Here is a 21,766-nt window from a genome sequence, read left to right as displayed (position 1 = left end):
TGTCAGCCACAGCGTCACTGCCAGCTTTTTGCTTGTTACTTGGAGATAAGAGTTTCTCAGATTTGTCTGTTTGGGCCGGCTTTGAACAGTAATCCTCAGATTCAGCTTCCCGAGTAGCTAGGATTACAGGTGTGAATCACTGGCACCCAGCTAACCATATCTTTAAAAATGAATTAGAAAAGATTATACACTAAAAGAAGATACATTTGTTTTTGTTGGTATTGGGGCTTGAACTTGGCCTCAGCACTGTCCCTTAGCATTTTTTTTGCTCAAGGCCGGTGTTGTATCATTTGAACCACAGCTTTTCTTCTGGCTTCTTTGTGCTGGTTAATAGGAGATAAGAGTCTCATGGAGTTTCCTGCCTAGGCCAATCTCTGCCTCCTGAGTAGTTAGGATTATAGACATGAGCCACAGGGTGGGTGCTCAGCCTCATTATTCTATTTTCATGCATGCATTTGGATACCTTGTTTATTTACACATACACACACACACACACACACACAGAGGAAGGAGTTCTCATCTTGGTATTTGCTCATTTCTTAGTATGTCCTAACTGTAGAGCTCCTTCTGCACTCACTGGCCCACAACCGAGGACTGAAGGACTGACAGCCATTAGTGAAGTGCTGGGACCCAGTGAAGTGCCCGTGGACTCAGTTCTCCTGTGTCACCGGTCTCCAAGAACAAAAGGTGGGTTCCTGCTGCCAGCACATGGGAACAACATTAGATTTAGGGGTGCTTTTAGGAACCACAGAGCCTGGAACCTATATCAAAGTGAACAGATGAGAAATCCGAGACCCAAGGAAAAGCAGGTGGGGGCTGGGAAAGTGGCTCAGTGGTAAAGCGCTTGCCTTGCATGCATGAGGCTCTGAGTTCGATTCCTCAGCACCACATAAGCAAAAACAAGAAAAGCCGGAAATGGTGCTGTGGCTCAAGTGGTAGAGCACTAGCCTTGAGCTGAAGAGCTGAGGGACAGCACCCAGGCCCAGAGTTCAGGCCCTACGACCGGACCCCCCCTCCCCCCAAAAATAAGGAAAAACAGGTGATCTGGGCCATGTCCTCTGCCACAGAAATAAAGCCCAAAACCTGATCCAGTTCCAGATTCCTCTGCTGCCTACAGCTGCTCCAGAGATAGATGAAGCAGACCACATCCCAGGACACAGTACACTGCACACACGCACACGCAAGCACAAGTCCCTTCTAAAGTCCATTAGTAGCCTCAGCCATGTTATTTCTGATTTTCTATTGCCTTGCCAACTTCCCATTCTATATGAAACTAGTGTCCTCACGTTCCTTCATGCTCTCTTGCAACATCAAAAGACCATTTGAGCTTATTTTGTTCTGGTTTAGTTTTTGCAGTGCTAGCCATGCTAAGCATCAAAGCCAGCATTCTATCATCAAGTACATCTCCAATACCCACTAAAATGTCTTTTTACATTTTCTGTATGCTAGCACTGGGACTTGAACTCGGGGTCTTGGGGGTTTTTTAATAAGATTTTTTATTGTGAAAATACTGTACAGAGGGGTTACAATCACATGAGCAAGGTAATGCGTACATTTCTTATCAAGCATTGTTGCTTCTGGGATCTTGGTTTTTTACTCCAGTAGTAGGCTAGTACTCTACCACTTGAGCCACAGCTCCATTTCCAGTTTTGGGGCAGTTAATTAGAGATAAGAATCTCATACTCACAAGACACTATGTCGGAAATGAACTTTACAACTTGGCGGGGGAGGGGACTTGGCGAGGAGGGAAAGTGGGAGAAAATGAAGGAGGGAACAACACTATTCGACAAGAAATATACTCATTACCTTACTTATGTAACTAACCCCTCTGTACATCACCTCTTTAATAAAATAAAATTAAATTTAAAAAAAGAAACGTCACATCTGACATCTAACAGACAGAAAAAAATAAAAAAAGAATCTCAGCCAGGCGTTGGTGGCTCACGCCTGTAATCCTAGCTACTCAGGAGGCTGAGATCTGAGGATCATGGTTTAAAGCCAGCCTAGGCAGGAAAAATCCATGAGACTCTTTATCTCCAATAAACCACTCACAAAACTGAAAGTGGTGCTATGGCTCAAGTGGTAGAGCCCTAACCTCGAGCTAAAGTGCTGAGGGACAGCACCCAGACCCAGAGTTCAAGCCCCACAACCAACAACAACAAAAGAATCTTACAGACTCATGCCTAGGCTAGCTTTGAACCTTGATCCTCAAGTATCAGCCTCCTGAGTAGCTAGGATTACAGGCATGAGCTACAAGCACCCGGTTATCTTTTATTTATTTTTAAGAAACAGTGGATAGTTTGGTTATAAAAGCCATAACTACAAACTCCTCGTGTGTGTGTGTGTGTGTGTGTGTGTGTGTGTGTGTGTGTGTGGTTAATTGGAAACAGTCTTGAAGACTTATCTGCCATTACTGCCCTTGAACCATGATCCGCAGATTACAGACATGATCCACCAGTGCCTGGTTTGGAAACTTCCATTCTGGTCATGTCACCTTGAGCAGACCTGGAAGACGCACAGCTTATCTCTTCCTCTCTCCTTCCTCAAGAGATGGAGCACATAGATGCAGTTCTCTCTTAGTGAATGCTGAAGGTTCTCAGTGCAGGGGCTGATGTTCACAAACTACACAAGGAGCTTCATGTGCTGTGAGCTTCCTGGGAGGAGAGGAACCATAGCTAAATATCAGGAAATGGTCCTGGTGGGGGTAGGATCTCCCCTAAACCTGCTCTGAGGGTCTCATGGGCTGGATGGCAGGTGAAATACTTTGAAGGAGGCAATGACTCAACCTAGCCAGGTGAGGCTGGCTCCCTTCCTCCCTCCCTCCCATACCTCTTCCTCTCTTTCCTCCCCTTCCTTCCCTTCTCACCTTCCCTCCTTGCCCTCCCTCCTTGCCCTCCCTCCCTTCTTTCCTTCCTTCCTTCTCTCTTTTCTTTCTTCCTTCCTTCCTTCCTCCCTCCCTTCCTCCTTTCTTTCCTTCAGTACTGAGACTCAAGCCCAGGACCTTGAGCTTCAGCACTCTAGTGCTGAACCACGCCCCTAGCCCTTTTTGGTTCTAATTCTTTTCTTGGATAGGATGCTATGTTTTTGTCCTTGGACCACAGAAAGATCAAAGCCCAGGCAAGCTGGTGTATAAAGTGAGACTACTTTGAAAATAACCAATGTGGAAAAAGAGCTGGAGGCATAATTCAAGAGGTCAAGCACATATATGCCTAGAAAGTTCAATGTCCTGAGTTCAACCCCAGTCCTGCCAAAAACGAAAGGGTTGAGCAAGGGACTTTTCTCCTTGGAAATCTAATTCAAGCTGAGTGTAATGGCACATACCTATGTTCCCAGGTACCAAGAGGCAGAGGAAGGAGGATCAAAATCTGAGGCTTGTCCAAGGATAAAAACATAAGATCCAGGGGCTGGGAAGGTGGCTCAGTGGTAGAGTGCATGCCTTGCAAGCATGAGGCCCTGGGTTCGATTCCTCAGCACCACATAAGCAAAAAAGAATAAAAGCTGGAAGTGGCACTGTGGCTCAAGTGGTAGAACGCTAGCCTTGAGCTGAAGAGCTGAGGGACAGCGCCCAGGCCCAGAGTTCAGGCCCCATGACCAGCAAAAAAAAAAAAAAAAGTAAGATCCAATCCAAGAAGAAAAAGAAAAAGACAATTTTTAAAGGGGCTGGAGGTGTGGTTCAGCACTAGAGTGCCTACCTTGGAAGCTCAAGGTGGTTTGCAAACAATGAAGGCAAATATCTTTGATTCCAGGAGACTGAGTTTCGTGGCCTTGCGGTAAAACAGTGGAATCAGAAGGTGACACCACGCCTGCCTGGGGGGACAGGATTCTTTACACAGGAAGTGGTAATCAGAGCACCACATTGGAGAGAATGAAGAGAATGTTTCCAGGTAGATAATGTGGTGACTGCAGAGAATTCCAGGAAACAGGAACAGCATGTGCAAAGATAAGGTGCAGAGGAAAAGGGCATCCCAACTACTTAAAGATAATAATGATGATGATGATGATGATGGTGATGATGATGATGATGATATTTTTAAAAAAGAAAGAAAAGAGCATCCCTCATTCTCAGTGGGGTTGTGGTACATTGAGGAAGCCAAAGGTATTTGTCTTTTATTTTATTATTATTATTTTTTTGTCAGTCGTGGGGCTTGAACTCTGGGCTTGGGCGCTGTCTTTGTGCTCTTCAGCTCAAGGTAAGCACTCTACCACTTGAGCCACAGCGCCACTTCTGGTTTTCTAGCGGGGTTTATTGGAGATAAGAGTCTCACGAACTTTCCTGCCTGGGCTGGCTTTGAACCACGATCCTCAGATCTCAGCCTCCTGAGTAGCTAGGATTACAGGCGTGAGCCACCGGCACCCGGCTAGGTACTTGGCTTTCTGAGCCTGGCTTCTTCACTTATAATGTTCTTTGGTTTTATCCATGTTGTCACAAATGACTGGAGTTCATTTTTGTTTAAAATTTTTATTGTAAAGATGTTGTACAGAGGGGTTACAGTTACATAAGTAAAGTAATGAGTACATCTTGTTGAGCATTGTTACCTCCTCCTTTGCTGTTCTCCCCCTATCCCTTCCCTCCCCCACGAGTTCATCCTTTTTTATGGCTATATAGTGTTCCACTGCATACACATATCACATTGCCTTTACCCACTCATCAGTTGATGGACACTTAAGGGTGTTTCCATTCATTGGCTCTTATAAACAGTACTGTAATGAACATGGTAGTATGTCTCTTCACCATGATTTCATTTCTATTTTGGTAGGACTGTAGTTTGAACTCAGTAGGCAGGCACTCTACCACTTGAGCCACTCCTTCAGCCCTTTTTGCTTTTAGTTTTGTTTTTCAGATAGGATCTTGTGTTAACTTGATTTGGACTGACTTGGACTATGGTTGAACTGCTTCTGCCTCCTAAATAGCTGGGAGTACACGCATGTGTTGCCACCCAAGCCCTGATTTTATTCTTTTGGAAATACACTATAGATAACATATTAGTTCTGCCTACAATAGCAAAAGAGGAGACTGGAATGAAAGAAAACTTTGAAGGATCCCAATTCGGATGCTGAACAATGTGGACTAATCTCGATAGCCAACAGGAAATAGTTTCGTGAAAAACTGTCCTTGGGAAAAAAGGCCAATGTAGTTGGTGGCTTGAAAAACAGAAGAGTCAAAGATGGTTATAAATGCCTATAATCCCATCCCTTGGGAGGCTGAAGCCAGAGGATTGTAAACTCAAGGCCAGCCTTGCTACAGAGTATAACCCCTTCTCTCTCTCTTTTTTCCTCCAAGATGGGTACTCAAATTCAGTAGCTGACACTTGCTTTTGCTCATTGGCTGGGACTCTATGACCTGAGTCACTCCTCCAATCCCAAGGGTTGGTTCTTTCTTTTTTCTTTTTTTTTTTTAATGAAACACCTTCTCACAAAAAGAAAAAAAGAAAAATAATTAGAAAGAGACTGAGTAAGAAGCAGAGGGCCGAGGGTTTATACCTACACACCTAACTACTCAGGAAGCTGAGATCTGAGGATCTCAATTTGAAGACCAGAAAGACAAGTCCAAGAGAGTCTCATCTCCAATTAACCAGCAAAAAGGGCTGGAGGTGTGGCTCAAGTGGTAGAACATCATCCTTTAGCAAAAGAAAAAGAAAACTAAAAGAGAGCATCCTGACCCTGAGTTCAAACCCCAGTACTGGCACCAAAAGAGAGTGGGGTGGGGAGAATGAAAGAGAACAAAATATCAAAGATCGATGAAACAAAGCAGCCTAGGGAAGGTGAGGAGGGAGACTGATCTATTTGCACAGAGCTGAGAAGTTGTGTGTGTCTTCCTTCAGGGACAACAGGGGCAGAGGGAGTCGGGCAGACTTTTGTGAACAGAAGAGTCTTGCTCTGTTCTATATGTACCACTTCATCTTCATGATTTTATCTGCAGGAATGCCCAGCTGTCTCTCTAAGAACCTGCTGACTCTATGTGGCAGTCATCGAGAAGAAACCTGAACCTCTCCAGCTATCTTCCCACCCTAGGAAGGTCCCTGGTCCTCAGAGCTAAGAGTTGGAAAGAGGATGCCTGCCTCCTTGGGTATGGATCGTGGGGGACTGAAAAAGGATAGAAGCGGGCCAAGTATAGAGGCGTATACTTGTAACCCCAGCTACTCAAGAGGTAGAAATTGTGAGGATTGTGTTTTAAGGCTAGCTCAGGCAGAAAGTTGTTGAGACCACCCCCATCCCAACCAATAAAAGCTGTGCAGGGTAGCATGTGCCTGTCATCCCAGCTACACAGGATGTGTAAATAGGAGGATCACTTTCCAAGCAAAACACATGAAAGTCTATCTAACAAAAAAAATAATAACTGACACAACTAGGGCTGAGGGCATAGTTCAGCTGGTAGAGTGAGGCCCTGAGTTCAAATCCCAGTACCAAAAATAAAAGAAAAAAGAAAGCTCAAGAAGAAAAACCAGCCTGTTACTGGTAGCTCAGGCTTATAATCCTAGCTACCCAGGAGGCTGAGATCTGAGGATCACATTTCAAAGCCAGCCCAGGCAGGAAAATCTGTGAGACTCTTATCTCCAATTAACCAGGAGAAAACTGGAAGTGGCACTGTGGCTCAAGTGGCAGAGCACTCACCTTGAGCTGAAGAGTTCAGGGACAGTGCCCAGGCCCAGAGTTCAAGCCCCAAAACTGACACACACAAAAAAGAAAAAAAAAAGAAGAAAACCCAGGGATACTGAAGAACCCAGGTCTGAAGCAGACATGGAGTTCCTAGAAGCACACATGACCAGCAGGAAGAGTAAATAGTGGTAGCGTGTCAATTCCTAGAAGACTGGAACTTTCTCCTGAAGGGACTCCAAGACCCCGGAGGGGAGGGGGGGGTGCATAGATAAGCATGTAGAAAGCCGGACAAAGACTTCAGATGGCTGATGTCATGTTCTAGGGCCCCAAGGTGGGGGTGATGGTGGTAATACCATGCTGCCTCTCTTCTAGGCCCCAACACAAGCTACTGGCCTGAGTCTAACTGGACATCCCCACAGGAGTTTGTTATCTTGGGCTTCTCTGGGTGGCCACAGGGCCTTCGTTTGCTGCTCTTTGCTCTCCTGCTTCCACTCTACCTGGCCACCCTGGCAGGGAACCTGCTCATCCTGGGTCTAGCCCTGGCAGAGCCCAGCCTCCACACACCCATGTACTTCTTCCTGGCCGCACTGTCTACAGTGGAGGTGGCTTACACCCTGGTCCTCACCCCACGAATGCTGGCTGGCTTCCTCCTGCCTCCAGGAGGCCAGGCCGTGTCTCCCTCCACTTGTGCTGCCCAGATGGGCCTTTTTGTAGCTCTGGGAGGTTCTGAGTGCCTATTGCTGGCAGCCATGGCCTTGGACCGCTACCTGGCCATCTGCCACCCACTCTATTACCCCCAGCTCATGACCACAGGGCTCTGCTGGGGCCTCCTGGCCTCCTGCTGCGTGGGTGGCTCTGTGTTAGCCTTAGGTCTCACCACTGCCATATTCCGGCTGCCCTTCTGCCGAGGTGGTCTTGTCAACCATGTCTTCTGTGACCTCCCCGCGGTGCTGGTGCTGGCCTGTGGGAACAGAGACCTGCAAGAGCACGTGCTCCTGGCGGCCTGCCTGCTGCTGCTGGTGCTCCCGCTCATCCTCATCCTGATGTCCTACACCAGGGTGCTGGTGGTGATCCTGGGAGTAGGGGACACAGCTGGACGCCGCAAAGCCTTCAACACAGTAGCATCCCACCTTACCGTGGCCGTCCTCCACTACGGCTGCGCCACGGCCATGTATGCCAGACCCCTAAGAAGCCGCTCCTTGGAGGAGGACAAATTGGTGTCGCTCATCTACATCAACCTCACACCACTGCTCTACCCAGCCATCTACACGCTTCGCAATCGGGACATTCAGGGTGCCCTGCAACGGGTAGTTAGCCATAGGATGGGCCATGACACAGATCTCACCTAACTTGGGTTGCCAGGCAATGGACGCCCTGAAGTTGCCCCCTTCAGATGGATGTTGCAAAGCCATCCAGGGCTCCCCAAACCTGCAGGAGGTAAACTGACTGTGGCACGCACACCTCAAAATCAGACTCCAGCCCTGCCCAGATTCTATAGATACGCCGAGTAGATAGTCCCTTCCTTCCTTCCTTCTTTCCTTTCTTCTTTCTTTCTTCCCTACCTCCCTTTCTTCCTTCTTCCCTTCTTTCCTTTCCTCCCTTCCTTTTCCCTTCCTCTCTTCTTTCCTTCTTCCTCCCTCTCTTTATTTTTCTTCCTCCCTCCTCTTTCTCTCTTTCTTTTCTTTCTTTTTTCCTGCCTTCTTTCCACCCCTTTCTCCCCCTCCTTCATTGTCTTCCTCATTCTCTACCCCCCCTTTCCCTCTCCCTCCCTCTCTCCCTCTCTTTCTTCTTTCCGTTTCCCCTCCCCAGTTCTTCCTTCGTGTAGTACTCAACACTGAACTCAGGGCCTCATGCCTGCTAGGCAAGCACTCTACCACTTAATCCAGGCCCCAAACCCCCCAGAGCTTTTGCTCTGAGTTTATTTTCCAGATTAAGGTCTCATAAGAACTCTGCCCCAGCTGGCTTTGAACAGAGATCTACCTAAGAAGCTGGGACCATAGGTGTGTCCCACCATCCTCACCTTGTTTTTAAGATAAAGTCTCATTAACTTTTGCCCAGACTGGACTCAAACAATGATTCTTCTGTCTCAAGTAGAGGCAGGGTTATATAGTCTTGAGCCACCCTTGCCTAGCATTCTTTTGGGATACAAATGGCCACAGTTAGAGACTAGATAAACAGTCTGTTATTTACACAATGGAATTCTATGTGCTAACAGAAAAGAATGAACTACTGATATTAGCTTCTCCCCACCAAAACCAAGTAAAGACAACATGGATATCACATGAAGGTCTAAGAAGAAGTAACCAGACTGTAAATACCATGCTGTTCTCTCTAGACAAAGGACAATGACAAACTGATCAATGGTGTCTGATGGTTGGTGTCCTAAAAGTGGTTGGCTGGGTTAATGACTCCAGTAGGCCCAGCACAGGGGAGACTGCCTGGGTGTTGGATAGGTGCTATATCTTGGTCTGGGTGGTAATTCTAGAGGCATGTTGACATACAAAACTTGATCAAGATGCACACTGAATATCTGGGTTCCTCATAATGTGTAAAATAAACTACAACTTATTCCAGCTACTTCTAAGACACAGTAAGACTACACATATTCTCATAGCTTCTGCCCCAGTTTCAGTGTCCCTTCTCTTTCCTCCTGTGTGATTCAAAGGTCCACCAAAGTACCTTTTCCTCTGTGAAGCCTTCCTTCCCCTTCCTCCTCTGCAAGGGGAATCTGCAATCCCAAAAATGTGAAAGTCTACTCTCCACCCCCCCACCCAGGTAACAGACACCTGACTTCCCCCAAGCAAGCCATTCTTGCTGAACCAGGGCCTACTCAGTGGCTTTGTCCTACAGCTTCCTAGAACCAGGCATGCACAAATTACTTCAGGCCAGAACCACAAACTTGCAAAACTCCATCCCAAAATGCTGTACCTTCCAGCCACCCACCTTTACCCAGGACCCTACTTAAGTCCCTTCACCCCTGGCCCCCCAGCATAACCTCAGGTCACTACAGTGTCCGTCTTCAATTTTCTATTAAAGTTGATCTGGTCTGTTGAGGTTGGTGTCTCTGCCTGCTTTCAGTCTTCTTGTCCTTTCAAATTCACCCTTTTACCTAACACTCCCTAATGACACCTAAAATGAATTGTAGCATCTGCCCGAGTCCCTCACCAGCAGCAAGCACCTTTAATATCTATCTATCTGTCTGTATGTCTGTCTGTCTGTTGGTCTGCCGGTCTGCTGGTCTATCTATCTATCTATTTCCATTCCTGGGGCTTGAGCTCTGGACCTGGGTGCTGTCCCTGAGCCTTTGTGCTCAAGAATAATGCTCTGCCATAGCTCCACTTCTGTTTTTTGGTTTTGTTTTTTTTTTGTAGTTTAGTGGAAGTAAGAGTCTTACCAACTTTCTTGCCTGAGCTGGCTTTGAACCATGATCCTCAGATCTCAGCCTCCTGAGTAGCTAGGATTACAGATGTGAACTGCCAGCACTTGGCTCAGCTTTTGTGTTCCTGTGTGTGTGTGTGTGTGTGTGTGTGTGTGTGTGTGTGTGTGATTGGATTGAACCCAGCGCCACATTTGTCCTCCAGTGCAGGATGAGGCAGGAGGTCTGGAAGAAGGCTTTCCCACATTCACTAGCCTTATGGCTTGTCCCCTGTTTGCATTCTCCAGTGCAGGAAGAGGTGGGACTTCTGGAAGAAGACTTTACCACATTACTGCACCTATATGGCTTCTCTGCTCTCCAGTGTAGGATAAGGTAAGACTTCTAGGAGAAGGCTTTCCCACACTCACCACACATGGAGTGCTTCTCATCCATGTGGATGTGGTGATATTCCATGAAACAGGACTTATGCAAGATGCTTTTCCCACACTCTGAACAACTGCCAGGCTTCTCCCCAGCAAGTACCAGCTCAAGCCCAGATACCATATCTGCAATAGATGTCCCTCTCATGTAACTGTCCTCTTTATGGGAGTTGAAGCAAGATAGATTAGGAAAAATGAGACTCGGTGGTAAATTGCAGCCAGAAACTCCAGAATAAACAAGGTATTTGAAAACATAGATGCACTCTTTGTCTCATCCTGCCACCTGTTTGGTGGCAGGATGCATTCCTTCCTGAGAGAAATACCTAAGTTTTAAATAGAGTCACAGAACAGGAACGGAAAGAATAATACCAACTCTCCCTTTGAGAGCACCCGCCCTCCTTTAGAGGATGCTTTTTGCCTTTGTGCTTGTCTGCTTGGTCACTTACTCAAGATCTGCCAAATTTTCTTACAATTATAACTTGTTTGGAAATTCTTATTTTGTGATTGAAGTCAAGGACCCTAAATGGAGAGTCTCTACTTCTAAAGGGAAACTTCACAAACCCTCATCTAGACCCAGTAACAGAGTGAGTCTTCCTCCTAACTCCTCTCCCCTGAATATTGCCCCTACAGGAGCTGTCACCTCTGTACACTCAGTAATAGACAATGAATTCTGATCTGCACAAGATTTTCCCACACTGGGGACATTTGTGAGGTTTCTCAGCACCATTGGGTCCCCACTCAACGATCATAGCTACCTGCATTTTGACTTAAAGTTCTTCTGCACTGGGGACACTCCCAAGGGATTGGTGTGGAAGATGGAATCTCAAGCTTAAAGTAGAGAAGTAAGTTCCAATGGATATCACACTCAAATCTCCTTCTGACAAGGTAGGCATTAGTAGTGAACTCTACACTCAGCTTCAAACTCTACCCACTTAAACCACGTGTGTGGGCCGGCTGCATGGGTGGAGTAAGGAATATGGTCAGAGATTTGTATTCCAAATATTTCCATTTACTGAGCACTTTGTTGGTTAGTTTTTTTTCTCATCTGAAACTTGCCCACCATATTTGTCTCAATGTTTCTGACCCCTGTCTACTTGGGTATCAACTTGCCAAACTTCCAGAAAAAAATAGGGACTTTTCATTTATGGTTTTTTGGGGGGTTTGTTTTGTTTTGTTTTGCTTGTTTGTTTTTCCCAACTTCCTTGCACTGTTAACTGTCAGTTCGGCGATCTGGAGCCTTCCCTGTCCAAAAAAAAAAAAGTGAGCCTTTGCCTCCGACAATGAAATTAAAGGAGAATGGACCCTCCCCTCCCCCAGTAGGGAACCTTTGATTGATGGTCAGAGCACTTTCCATAGAAACCAAGCGGACCACCCTCACGGTGTGCCTACTGACAGTGCATAGAACGGTTATGCACCCTTCTACCCAGAAGTAAATAGCCTTGAGATCTCCTTGGTCTCTCCAGTGTTGAATTCCCAACCATAGTAACACACTGCCAACACAGAGACCTGGGAGTAAGGACATGAGTGATTGCCGGCGTCCAGCAGTTCCGTGCAGCCGAATGAGGTATGAATTTGCAGGACGGTCCCTAAACTTAATGTCGCACGGACTTTTGGGAAATAGAGTTCTTGTGGTAGTTTTGAGCATCGCAGGCAACCTCGAATGCTAACTTCCGGTGTGCTGCTGCGCAAGCGCAGGTTGCCCTGCGTGCGTGTCTGCGCTTGCGCGCCTCTGACGCCCTACCAGCTTTCCTGTCGGTGCGGCGGTCAGCTCAGCCCTCAACTCCCGGGCTCTGGCCTCCGGTAGGCGAGCGTCGCGGAGCCTGCGAGACTGAGGGGCGAGCGGCCGGGCCGGCACTAGGCGAGCGTGACCGCACGGACCAGGGCTGGCCTGCCCGGCTCTCGCCGAGCCCGCGGCAGAGGCCTGAGCCCCGGCCGTCAGTGGCAGCGGTGTCGGCGGGCGGCAGGGTCCGGGGCGGGCGCGGCGTCTCAGCGGGTCGGTGAGTCCCCTGAGGCTCAGGCCAGATCCCGGGAGGGACGCCCGCCTGGAACTCATTCCCCAGGCCCAGATCCGCCGCTCTGGAGGTGAAGGACCGGCGGCGGCCACGAGGACGTACCCTCGGGAGCCCCTGGAAGGGCGGGAAGTCGTAGCCCCGAGGACGGGGTGCGCAGGGCCTGCGTGCAGCTAGCGCCCGGCGAGCACACAGGTGCGGGGAGCGGGCGGCCCGCGTCCCCAGAAGGCAGGTGGGGTGAAGGCGGAGCGGCTGCGCGGGCCTGGATGCTTTGTGGGGGTCTGACCGGGTTCCACTCCTCCCTCCTCTCCTTGACGCAGCTTCTGTCTGCGCCTTTCCCCAGGGGTGTGTAGGTGCACCTCGGTTCTTTCTGCTGGTTCCCCCAGTTCTGCCTTTACTAATAGTCCCAGTGTGGGGCAAGAGAAGTCTATTGTGTTGCCTGTGTTGATGGATGGAGGTGATGGATGACAGTGCTGGAGTGGTCGGCCAGAAGATTAAAGTCTGAAGGCACTGTTCCTCTGTCCATTGTAGTCTAGTTTTTCTTCCTTCCTTCCTTTCTTTCCTTTCTTTGTGTGCGTGTCGGTCGGTCTTGGGCTTGATCTCAGGGTCTGGGAGCTTTCCCCCTGAGCTTTTGTTTTGTTTTGCTCAAGGCTAGTGCTCTACACTTGAGTCATAGCTCCACTTAAGGCTTTTTGCACATCAGTTGGAAGTACAAGTCTCATGGACTTTCCTGTCCGGGATGGCTTCGAACCATGATCCTTAGATCATGGTTAACAGGCATGAGCCACAGGCGCCCGGGTTCAGTCTAGTTTTCTTAAGCGCGAAAAAACAAATTTAGTCGAATAATTTGAGAAATAAGCTAAAACATACCGTTCCTTATGCCCAGCCTAGCCAGTAGAATGCAGAGATCACAGAACGGTACTACCATACCAGCCATTAAATTGATTTCTGAGCTCTCAAATTCTCTATTCATATGGATTGTCTGATTATAAGCAATTTGAAGAGAGGATAAACTGGAGGTCTAGTCTGTAGTCTAGCTTGTGCAAAGCCCAAGTTTAATATTCAGCATTACAAAACAGAATGGAAAATAGGAATAGTCTAAGGGAACTTTATTCTTTATTTTGTGCCTTGCATTTAATAGTGGCTGAATACCGTGTTTAGAAAGGAGTTCTTTGTTTATATTCATCTTTAAGAGCCTGAGCCGTCTATTATCACCTGCTGGTGTTGGAATTAGAAAGGTGTATGCTTCCTCCATCTCATATGTTTGGCCCTTTCTGAGAATTGCCTGGGTATTTCATGTGGTTGGGATACTTAGCTCCTGACCCAGTGATCTGCTTCTCCTCCAATAGGTTCACCATCAACTTCCAAGACCAGTGGAAAATGAACAAATTGAAGGTAAGTTGTCCTGTGGATTGCCTCTCACTGTCCTTTGTAATGAATTTGATGAAGCTTATTAAGATCTGTTCTTTGGAATGGAAATTAGAAATAGAAGAAAGACGGTGCATAAAATTCAGTCAAAGGATCTACAATGAAGCTTTTGTCAGTGTCTTTTGTAGGTGAGGGATAACGTTAGGTCTTACATAGTTCAGTTGCCAAGATGATGTGATGTTCTTGACAATCGTAAAAAAGGAAAAATAATATCCATTACATCATCTGCATCAACTGTATGTTTGGAAGATTTCCCAGGACTTGGATCATTTTCTCTATTAAAGTTGATCAGATTGTGAATAGCTGCCTGATAACCATTATATCAACAGCTCGTGTTTATGATTCATTTTGTGGTCCTGGGGATTGAACTCCTTGTTGCCAACTACCCAGGGTAAACTTGATGCCTGTAGAAAATGAGCATTTTCTTTGTTGACTTATGAAATCTAGAGGTAAAATCACAAGCAAGGGAGAATGACCAAATGTTTCTTGTCTGTCTGGGGTTGCACAAAAACAGAACAAAAATATATATTCTTGGAAAGATTTCACTATGTATTCACATTTCATTTCTTAGCATTTTAGTTCCCACTTAGCACTTTTCTGATGCTGTCAGTAACTTTTTTTTAATTCTGGGCCTGGGCGCTGTCCCTATGCTCTTCAGCTCAAGGTGAGCGCTCTATGTCTTGAGCCACAGAGTCACTTCTGGTTTTCTAGTGGTTTATTGGAGATCAGAGTCTCACAGACTTTTCTGCCCGGGCTGGCTTTGAACTATGATCCTCAGATCTCAGCCTCCTGAGTAGCTAGGATTACAGGCGTGAGCCTGCTGTCAGTAACTTAAATACAGTCAAATCCAGTTGATAATCTCACATGACCTTTCACACCTGTTACTTTTAAGCACATAACCTTCATCATAGCATCTTTTTCTCTCTTTTTTTTTTTTTTGACCTTAAAAAAATTCACTCTGAGGTTGGGACTGTAGCTCAGTGCTAATGTCAATGAAAAACCAGTCCTTGTATCCAGCAAGAGATGATGAAAGATAATAAACATGATAGGAAATTTTATTAGGAAAGAAATAAGATGGAGAAAGGAAATTATTATTACATGACATGATGCCAGCAGAAGGTAGCACTTTAGTTTATTTTAGCTATCTTTAAGATACGAACAAGCTGCCAGGCAGTGGTGGCTCACGCCTGTAATCCTAGCTACTCAGGAGGCTGAGATCTGAGGATCATGGTTCAAAGCCAGCCCAGGCAGGAAAAACCATGAGACTCCTATCTCCAATAAACCACCAGAAAACCGGAAGTAGTGCTGTAGCTCAAGTGGTAGAGTGCTGGCCTTGAGCTGAAGAGCTGAGGGACAACACCCAGGCCCAGAGTTCAAGCCCCACAACTGACAAAAAAAAAAAGATACAAACAAGCATAAGTGTTACCATTAATGCTAGTGAGGCTCTCAAGGATGGGTTTCCCATCTAGGTTTTGGTTGCAGGCCTTCAATTCCTAAAAGAATTGAGCAGGATACAGGCAGGCAGCATCAAAATATAGGTTGAAAGCAAAAGTACATTCCTAAGAAAGATCAAGGATGGACTGAGCTAGACTACTACAGCCTGGAGCAGATCATTCCCTCCTGCCCTTATGGGGTAGAGGAGGTGAATCAATAAAAGCAGGTTTGCAATTGGATGGATCTAAGGCAGTCTTGTTTAGCATGATCCCTGATGAACAAGTTGATTGACAAGTGAAATTTAACTAACAAATGGCCTGATAGAGATTGGGAAGTCTCTAACTAGGATCCTGGGCATCATTGGACCATTATGTGTTGAACTACTGTTGTTGGACTGCTGTCCTTGTCCCTGTACATATGCACTAGTAAGGGCTCTCCTTTGCTGGGTAAACATACTAATTAACAGCCACAGGAATTTTATCATCACCTTATTTATGGTAGTCTTCAGGCAGTCCTTCTCTTGTTAGTAATCTTGGGGTTGTTTCTTAGGCAGGAACAGATCTATGGATCCATCCCTGTGCCAGTCTTGTAAGCTGCCCTGGAAACCATGGCCCTATTCTATGTGTCTGTCTCTGTAGAACATGCAGTTGACTTAGCAGCACCCATAGACACACACCTGTGTAGCTGGAGGAAGGGAAGGTGGAGAGTCTCTCAGCTTTCCAGTTTTCCACATAAAGCAGAGGAACTTAAAAACTACAATGAAAAGCACTTCAGAGGGTCTTACAAGGTGAAGTGTAGCAAGGTTATGGAGAAATTAACTTGTGGGGTTTTTTTGTTTGTTTGTTTTTGTTTTTTAACTTTAGCTTACTGAGCAGTTGGAGTTTACTCTTTTGTAGTACAAGGTATAGGTATATGGATATAGCCCAAATGGTTATCACTTGCTTTTACACTGTTTATATTCGCCTATAATAAAATACTGGAGGCAGCCCATTTATGAAGAAGAAAAGTTTATTTAGCTCCTAGTTTTGGAGGTTCAAGGGCATGACTTATAACAGCTTCATTCTCCCCCCTCCACCCCCAAGTCAATTATGGGACTTGAACTCAAGCCTAGCTCTCGTCCCTGAGTCTCTTTGTGCTCAGGCTAGTGCTCTACCACTTGAGCCACAGCATTACTTCCCATGTTCTGGTGGTTAATTAGAGATAAGAGTCTCATGGACTTTTCTGCCCAGTCTGGCTTTGAACCATAATTCTCAGATCTCAGCTTCCTGAGTAGCTAGAATTACAGTAGCTAGAATTAGCATGAGCTACCAGTGCCTGGCTCATGAGGGAAAACTTTGGCTATACCCAAACCATAGCACCATTTATTAGAATTCAGTTTTGCTTCAGTGGTTTGTAATATCCCCATTATCCTTTAGTCATAATTCTTTGTAGTTTAACACTGGTCTGTCTATATTCATAATATTATTACCAAACCTATATAAAGTGGGAGTTTGGAGGGAGGAGGCTAGATATTGAATCTGAGTCTTAATGCATGTTAAGCATATACTCTGCCACTGAGCTGTACTCCCAACTACTTTAATCATAGTTAAAATCCAATCAGACAAAGGCCTAATATCCAAGAAATTTAGCTGTCCCAAACTTAATATCCCAATTACTAAATGGGCAAGGGAGCTAAGAAGAAACTTCTCAGAAGAAAGAATGGCAAAAAAAACACATGAGGAAATGCTCATCATCCCTAGCCATAAAGGAAATGCAAATCAAAACAACCTGAGATAACATCTTACTCCAGTTAGATTGGCCCATGTTGTGAATTCAAACAATAACAAATGCTGGTGGGCATGTGGGGAAAAAGGACCCCTACTGCACTGCTGATGGGAATGTAAACTAGTACAACCACTCTGGAAAGCATAGATCTACCCTACGACCCATACTACTCCTAGGCTTCTATCTACCCTGAGCATCATGAGACCAGATATAATAAGGACACCTGCATATCCATGTTCATTGCTGCACTGTTCACAATAGCCAAGATATGGAAACAGCCTAGATTCTCCACAACAAATGAATGGATAATAAAAATGTGGTACCTATATACAATTTTACACAGCCATTAGGAAGATTAAAATAATGTCATTTGCAGGGAAATGGATGGAACTAGAACAAATCATGTTAAATGAGGTAAACCAAGATCAGAGAGACAAACAGCACATGTTCTCCCTGTTATGCGGAAGTTAGATATAAAATGCGCTGGGGTAAATTACACAGGATTCTAGATACTCACACACAGTGACACTAAAAGAGGATCATCTCGGGAGAGATAATCACAAAGGTGCAATACCCAAGCACCTCTCCATGTATATAAAATAATATACATAAATAATATACATACTGAAACAAACTCCAAAGATATGGAAACAAAGGACTTTTTTCTTAATTTGTTTTTTCTTTCTCTGATGACTGTATTCTTTACCTTCTATATGTATTCATGTGCACATGAATCTGCACATGTGGGAGGGTGGAAGGAGGGCACAGAATCCTAGGAGAAAGGGTGAAAAAGTGCAGCAGTAGAGCGCACTGAACATTGATGAAAGTGAACTATGCAACTTGCGGGTAGAGATGGGAGGGAGGGAATTGGAGAGAATAAGGGAACAGATGACACTACAAAAGGAAATGTACTTATTACCTGACATATGTAAATGTAGTCCCACTGTATATAACTTTTAATGCAGTAATATTAGGTTACCTTCATAGCTTATTTTTCTTTATGAAATTTTCTTAGGGTAACTGACATCTTTGTGATAAGAGCTTTTCTTTGTGTTATTATAAACCTAACATACACCTGCATTCTATATTTTTACTTCTTTTTAGGTAAAAAGGGCTATTAATTGGTATGTGCCACCAGGTGCTGGCATCTAATGCCTGTAATTGTAGCTACTCAGGAGACTTAAGACCTGAGGATCGGGGCTGGGAAGGTGGCTCAGTGGTAGAGCGCTTGCCTTGCATGCATGAGGTCCTGGGTTCGATTCCTCAGCACCACATAAGCAAAAAGAAAAAAGCCAGAAGTGGCAGTGGCTCAAGTGGTAAGAGCGCTAGCCTTGAGCTGAACAGCTGAGGGACAGCGCCCAGGCCCAGAGTTCAGGCCCCACGATGAGACTCAAAAAAAAAAAGACCTGAGGATCATGATTTGAAGTCAGCCCAGGCAGGAAATTCCATGAGACTCCTATCTCCAGTTAAGAAAACTAGACGTGGTACTGTGGCTCAAACTGGTAGAGTATGAGCCTTGAGCAAAAACAGCTTGGTGACGGTGAGTGCCCAGGCCTCAGGTCAAGCCCATGGCCAACAAAAATAATAAATTATTAAATTTATGTGTACCAATTTTATATCCTATTGCATAACAATTACTCTACTGAGTTGGATTTGTCATCAGTTCTATGGATTTCATCATCTGCACATGGGAATAGTTTTATACCTGTAACTATGTTTTCATCCTTTATTAAAGATAATTAGCATTATACCTGTTCCTGATTTTGATGAGATTGTATGTCATTTTCCTTCTGCTGTCTCCACTACACTGTGCAAGCCAGGGGGTTTTCATCTAGCTCCTCTGTTTGCTAAACCCAGCTCATCATGTATGTCCTGGGTTCATTTCTCTGTTACCCAATCTTGGAAGAGCCCCAAGAAATATTCAGGGTCTTGTCTGGTGTCTGGCAGCTTTGCCTGCCATACTATAGCCCCTATATAAAGCATGGTCCATGGCTCTTGCTTCTTTTGTCTTCTACTCTTCGCTATTACCTTGGATGTTCATTGAGAAATTCCTGCTGTGGAACCTTTGCATTTTAGTGCTCTTAGGAAAATGGAATTCATTTTTTCAGTATATTTGAATTGACCTTTCTTCATAAGGCAGGAAAATAACTGTGTGTTTGACTTACCTTCTTGAGTTAGAATTGATCTTTGTCAATGGTTGGAATCTGTCCTTAGGAAAGTGCCTTCTTGGTGTGTTTTGGCCTATTTTCTGAACCAACCTCTTAAACATTCACACTGCTTCAGTTTTAACCATCAGTACTTTCCTCTTTGATCCTGTAGAATAGCCAGTTCATCTTTAGGAACATTTAGAAGCTTAATTAGAGCATAAAATTAAAAGAATTGAAGCCTCTTTTGTTAGTCTTCTCTTCACTGCATACATCACTCATAGCACCTGTGGGTGTTCATTCAGTCAAACATGTTGCAGCAAGAAGGGAATGTTTGAGGTAAGATGTTTATAGTGAACATTGAAAGAAGTAAGAAATTCAGCCAGAGGTAGCAGTAGCTATCCATCTGCAAGAATGAAAGAAGCAGAATGATTCAAAGAGCTGACAGGGTGAGAGCACTGATGGAGAGGAAAGACACAAGACCTCAGTTGGGTGCTCAATCATGAAGGGACCTGAAAGGGGAGGCAGTGGCTAACAAAGGAGACCAAAGAAACTAACTAGGAGTAAAACATGCATGTTTGTCTATACATGCATCTGCTCATTTGGCTATCTACTTTTCAAGAACAAAGAACAGTGCTATATATCTCCAAAACTCATAATTCAAGGAGAAAATGGAAACTAGATTGGGTTTTAGTCTTGCTGTTTTTATTGTATATTAAAATTTTCAAAGGTAGTGTGCTTCCACTGTGGTTTGTTTTCCTTCCACAGTCTATACATACAGTGAGATATACAATGTTCATGCCTGTTAGCTTGGGAAAAATCTTGTCTTTTCCATGTTACCCAACTGTTATCATCACAGGGAGCAGTGTCTTTCAACGATGTGGCTGTGGACTTCACCCAAGAGGAGTGGCAGCAGCTGGACGCTGATGAGAAGGCAATGTACAGGGATGTGATGCTGGAGAATTACAGCCACCTTGTCTCCCTAGGTAAGGACAGCTTGCATTCTGTGAAGTACTTTCAATTTTCTTCCTAAGGTTGAAGAAACAAATGATAAGAGCCTTTAGTTCCTTTGGGGTGGAGAATGAATGAATACTTCTCCTTTCAAAGGCTCTAATTTTGATAAGATTAAAAAATGGGGCCTTAAGCCAGACACCAGTGGCACATGCCTGTAATCCTAGCTACTCAGGAGGCTGAGATCTGAGGATCACGGTTCAAAGCCAGCCCGAGCAGGAAAGTTTGTAAGACTCTTATCTCCAGTAAACCACTCAGAAAACCTGTGGTAGAGTGCTAGCCTTGAGCTGAAGATCACCTAAGAGACAGTGCCCAGGCCCAGAGTTCAAGCCCCATGACCAAAAAAAAAAAGAAAAAGAAAACAAAAATGGGGGGGGGCTGGGAAGGTGGATCAGTGGTAGAGCGATTGCCTTGCATGCATGAGGTCCTGGGTTCAATTCCTCAGTACCACATAAGCAAAAAGAAAAAAGCCAGAAGTGGTACTGTGGCTCAAGTGGTAGAGTGCTAGCCTTGAGCTGAAGAGCTGAGGGAAAGCGCCCAGGCCCAGAGTTCAGGCCCCATGACCAGACCAAAAAAAAAAAAAATGGGGCTTTAGTTTCTGGGCACCTGTGGCTCATGCCTATAATCCTAGCTGCTCAGTAGGCTGAGATCTGAGGATCACAGTTCCAAGCCAGCTGGGGCAGGAAAAACTGTGAGTCTAATCTCCAATGAGCCACTCAGAAAACCAGAAGTGGTGTTGTGGCTCAAGTGGTAGAGCACTAGCCTTGAGCTGAAGAGCTGAAGGACAGTGCCCAAGCCCAGAGTTCAAGCCCTATGATCAACCAAAAATAAATAAATAAATAAGGCCTTAGCTTGGCACTAGTGGCTCATGCCTCTAATCAGCTACTCAGGAGGCTGAGATCTGAGGATCAAGGTTCAAAGCCAGTTCAGGCAGGAAAGTCCATGAGACTTGTGTGTCCAGTTAATCACCAAAAAAACAGAAGTGGAGCTGTGACTTAATTGGTTGACTGTCTGCTCTGAACAAAAGGAGTTCAGGGTGTACATTCAAGCCCGAGGACCAGCAGCAAAAAAAATAACAGAGGACCTTTTTATTTTACAGTCTGTAAAGCAGCACCCTCCACACCACAGAGATTCCAAAGCAAGCCAGCTGACTCAAGCACTTATCTACTTTTTGTTAACAGGGTATGACTTTATCAAACCAAACATGATTATTAAGTTGGAGCAGGGTGAAGAACCATGGATGATAGAAGATGACTTTCCCTCCCAAAATCACCCAGGTAAGTGAATAGAGTGTCATTAAAAAAAAAAAAATTATTATCCCAGTTCCTTTAGGAGCTTGATGTTTAAGGTTTTACACCAAATATAACCCACTAGTATGGTAACTCTTGTATGTATTCAGAATGAATAATTATTATGCTAAGAATATATCTAGTTTGGAGAACTTTAAATCAGCATATTCAAACAAAATTAATGCCTGACATAGTATTATATCAGGGCTGGGAAGGTGGCTCAGTGGTAGAGCGCTTGCCTTGCATGCATGAGGCCCTGGGTTCGATTCCTCAGCACCACATAAGCAAAAAGAAA

At 45.2% G+C, this 21,766-nt stretch overlaps 1 protein-coding gene and 1 pseudogene across 2 annotated transcripts in view; both read left to right on the top strand.

Moving 5' to 3' along the window:
* LOC105990874 overlaps positions 1 to 7,946 on the top strand; it is a 71,391-nt pseudogene extending 63,445 nt beyond the window's left edge.
* Positions 7,947 to 12,166: 4,220 nt separating this feature from the next.
* Positions 12,167 to 21,766, top strand: part of Rbak (RB-associated KRAB zinc finger) — a 20,901-nt gene continuing 11,301 nt past the window's right edge. The window contains exons 1-4 of one of the 2 annotated variants that reach the window (XM_013023558.1): positions 12,167 to 12,192; positions 13,751 to 13,796; positions 20,031 to 20,157; positions 21,364 to 21,459. In XM_013023558.1, the coding sequence (XP_012879012.1) occupies positions 13,782 to 13,796; positions 20,031 to 20,157; positions 21,364 to 21,459 (238 nt within the window). In that variant the 5' untranslated portion in view covers positions 12,167 to 12,192; positions 13,751 to 13,781. Of the gene's footprint in view, positions 12,193 to 12,353; positions 12,597 to 13,750; positions 13,797 to 20,030; positions 20,158 to 21,363; positions 21,460 to 21,766 lie in introns of those variants that run through there. The other variant, XM_013023557.1, reaches the window with a different exon arrangement.

The sequence above is a fragment of the Dipodomys ordii genome, unplaced genomic scaffold, assembly GCF_000151885.1.
Source record: "Dipodomys ordii isolate 6190 unplaced genomic scaffold, Dord_2.0 Scaffold68, whole genome shotgun sequence".
Classification (NCBI taxonomy): domain Eukaryota; kingdom Metazoa; phylum Chordata; class Mammalia; order Rodentia; family Heteromyidae; genus Dipodomys; species Dipodomys ordii.
The sequence above is the reverse complement of the archived record's forward strand: the minus strand, read 5'-3'. Positions and strand labels throughout refer to the sequence as shown.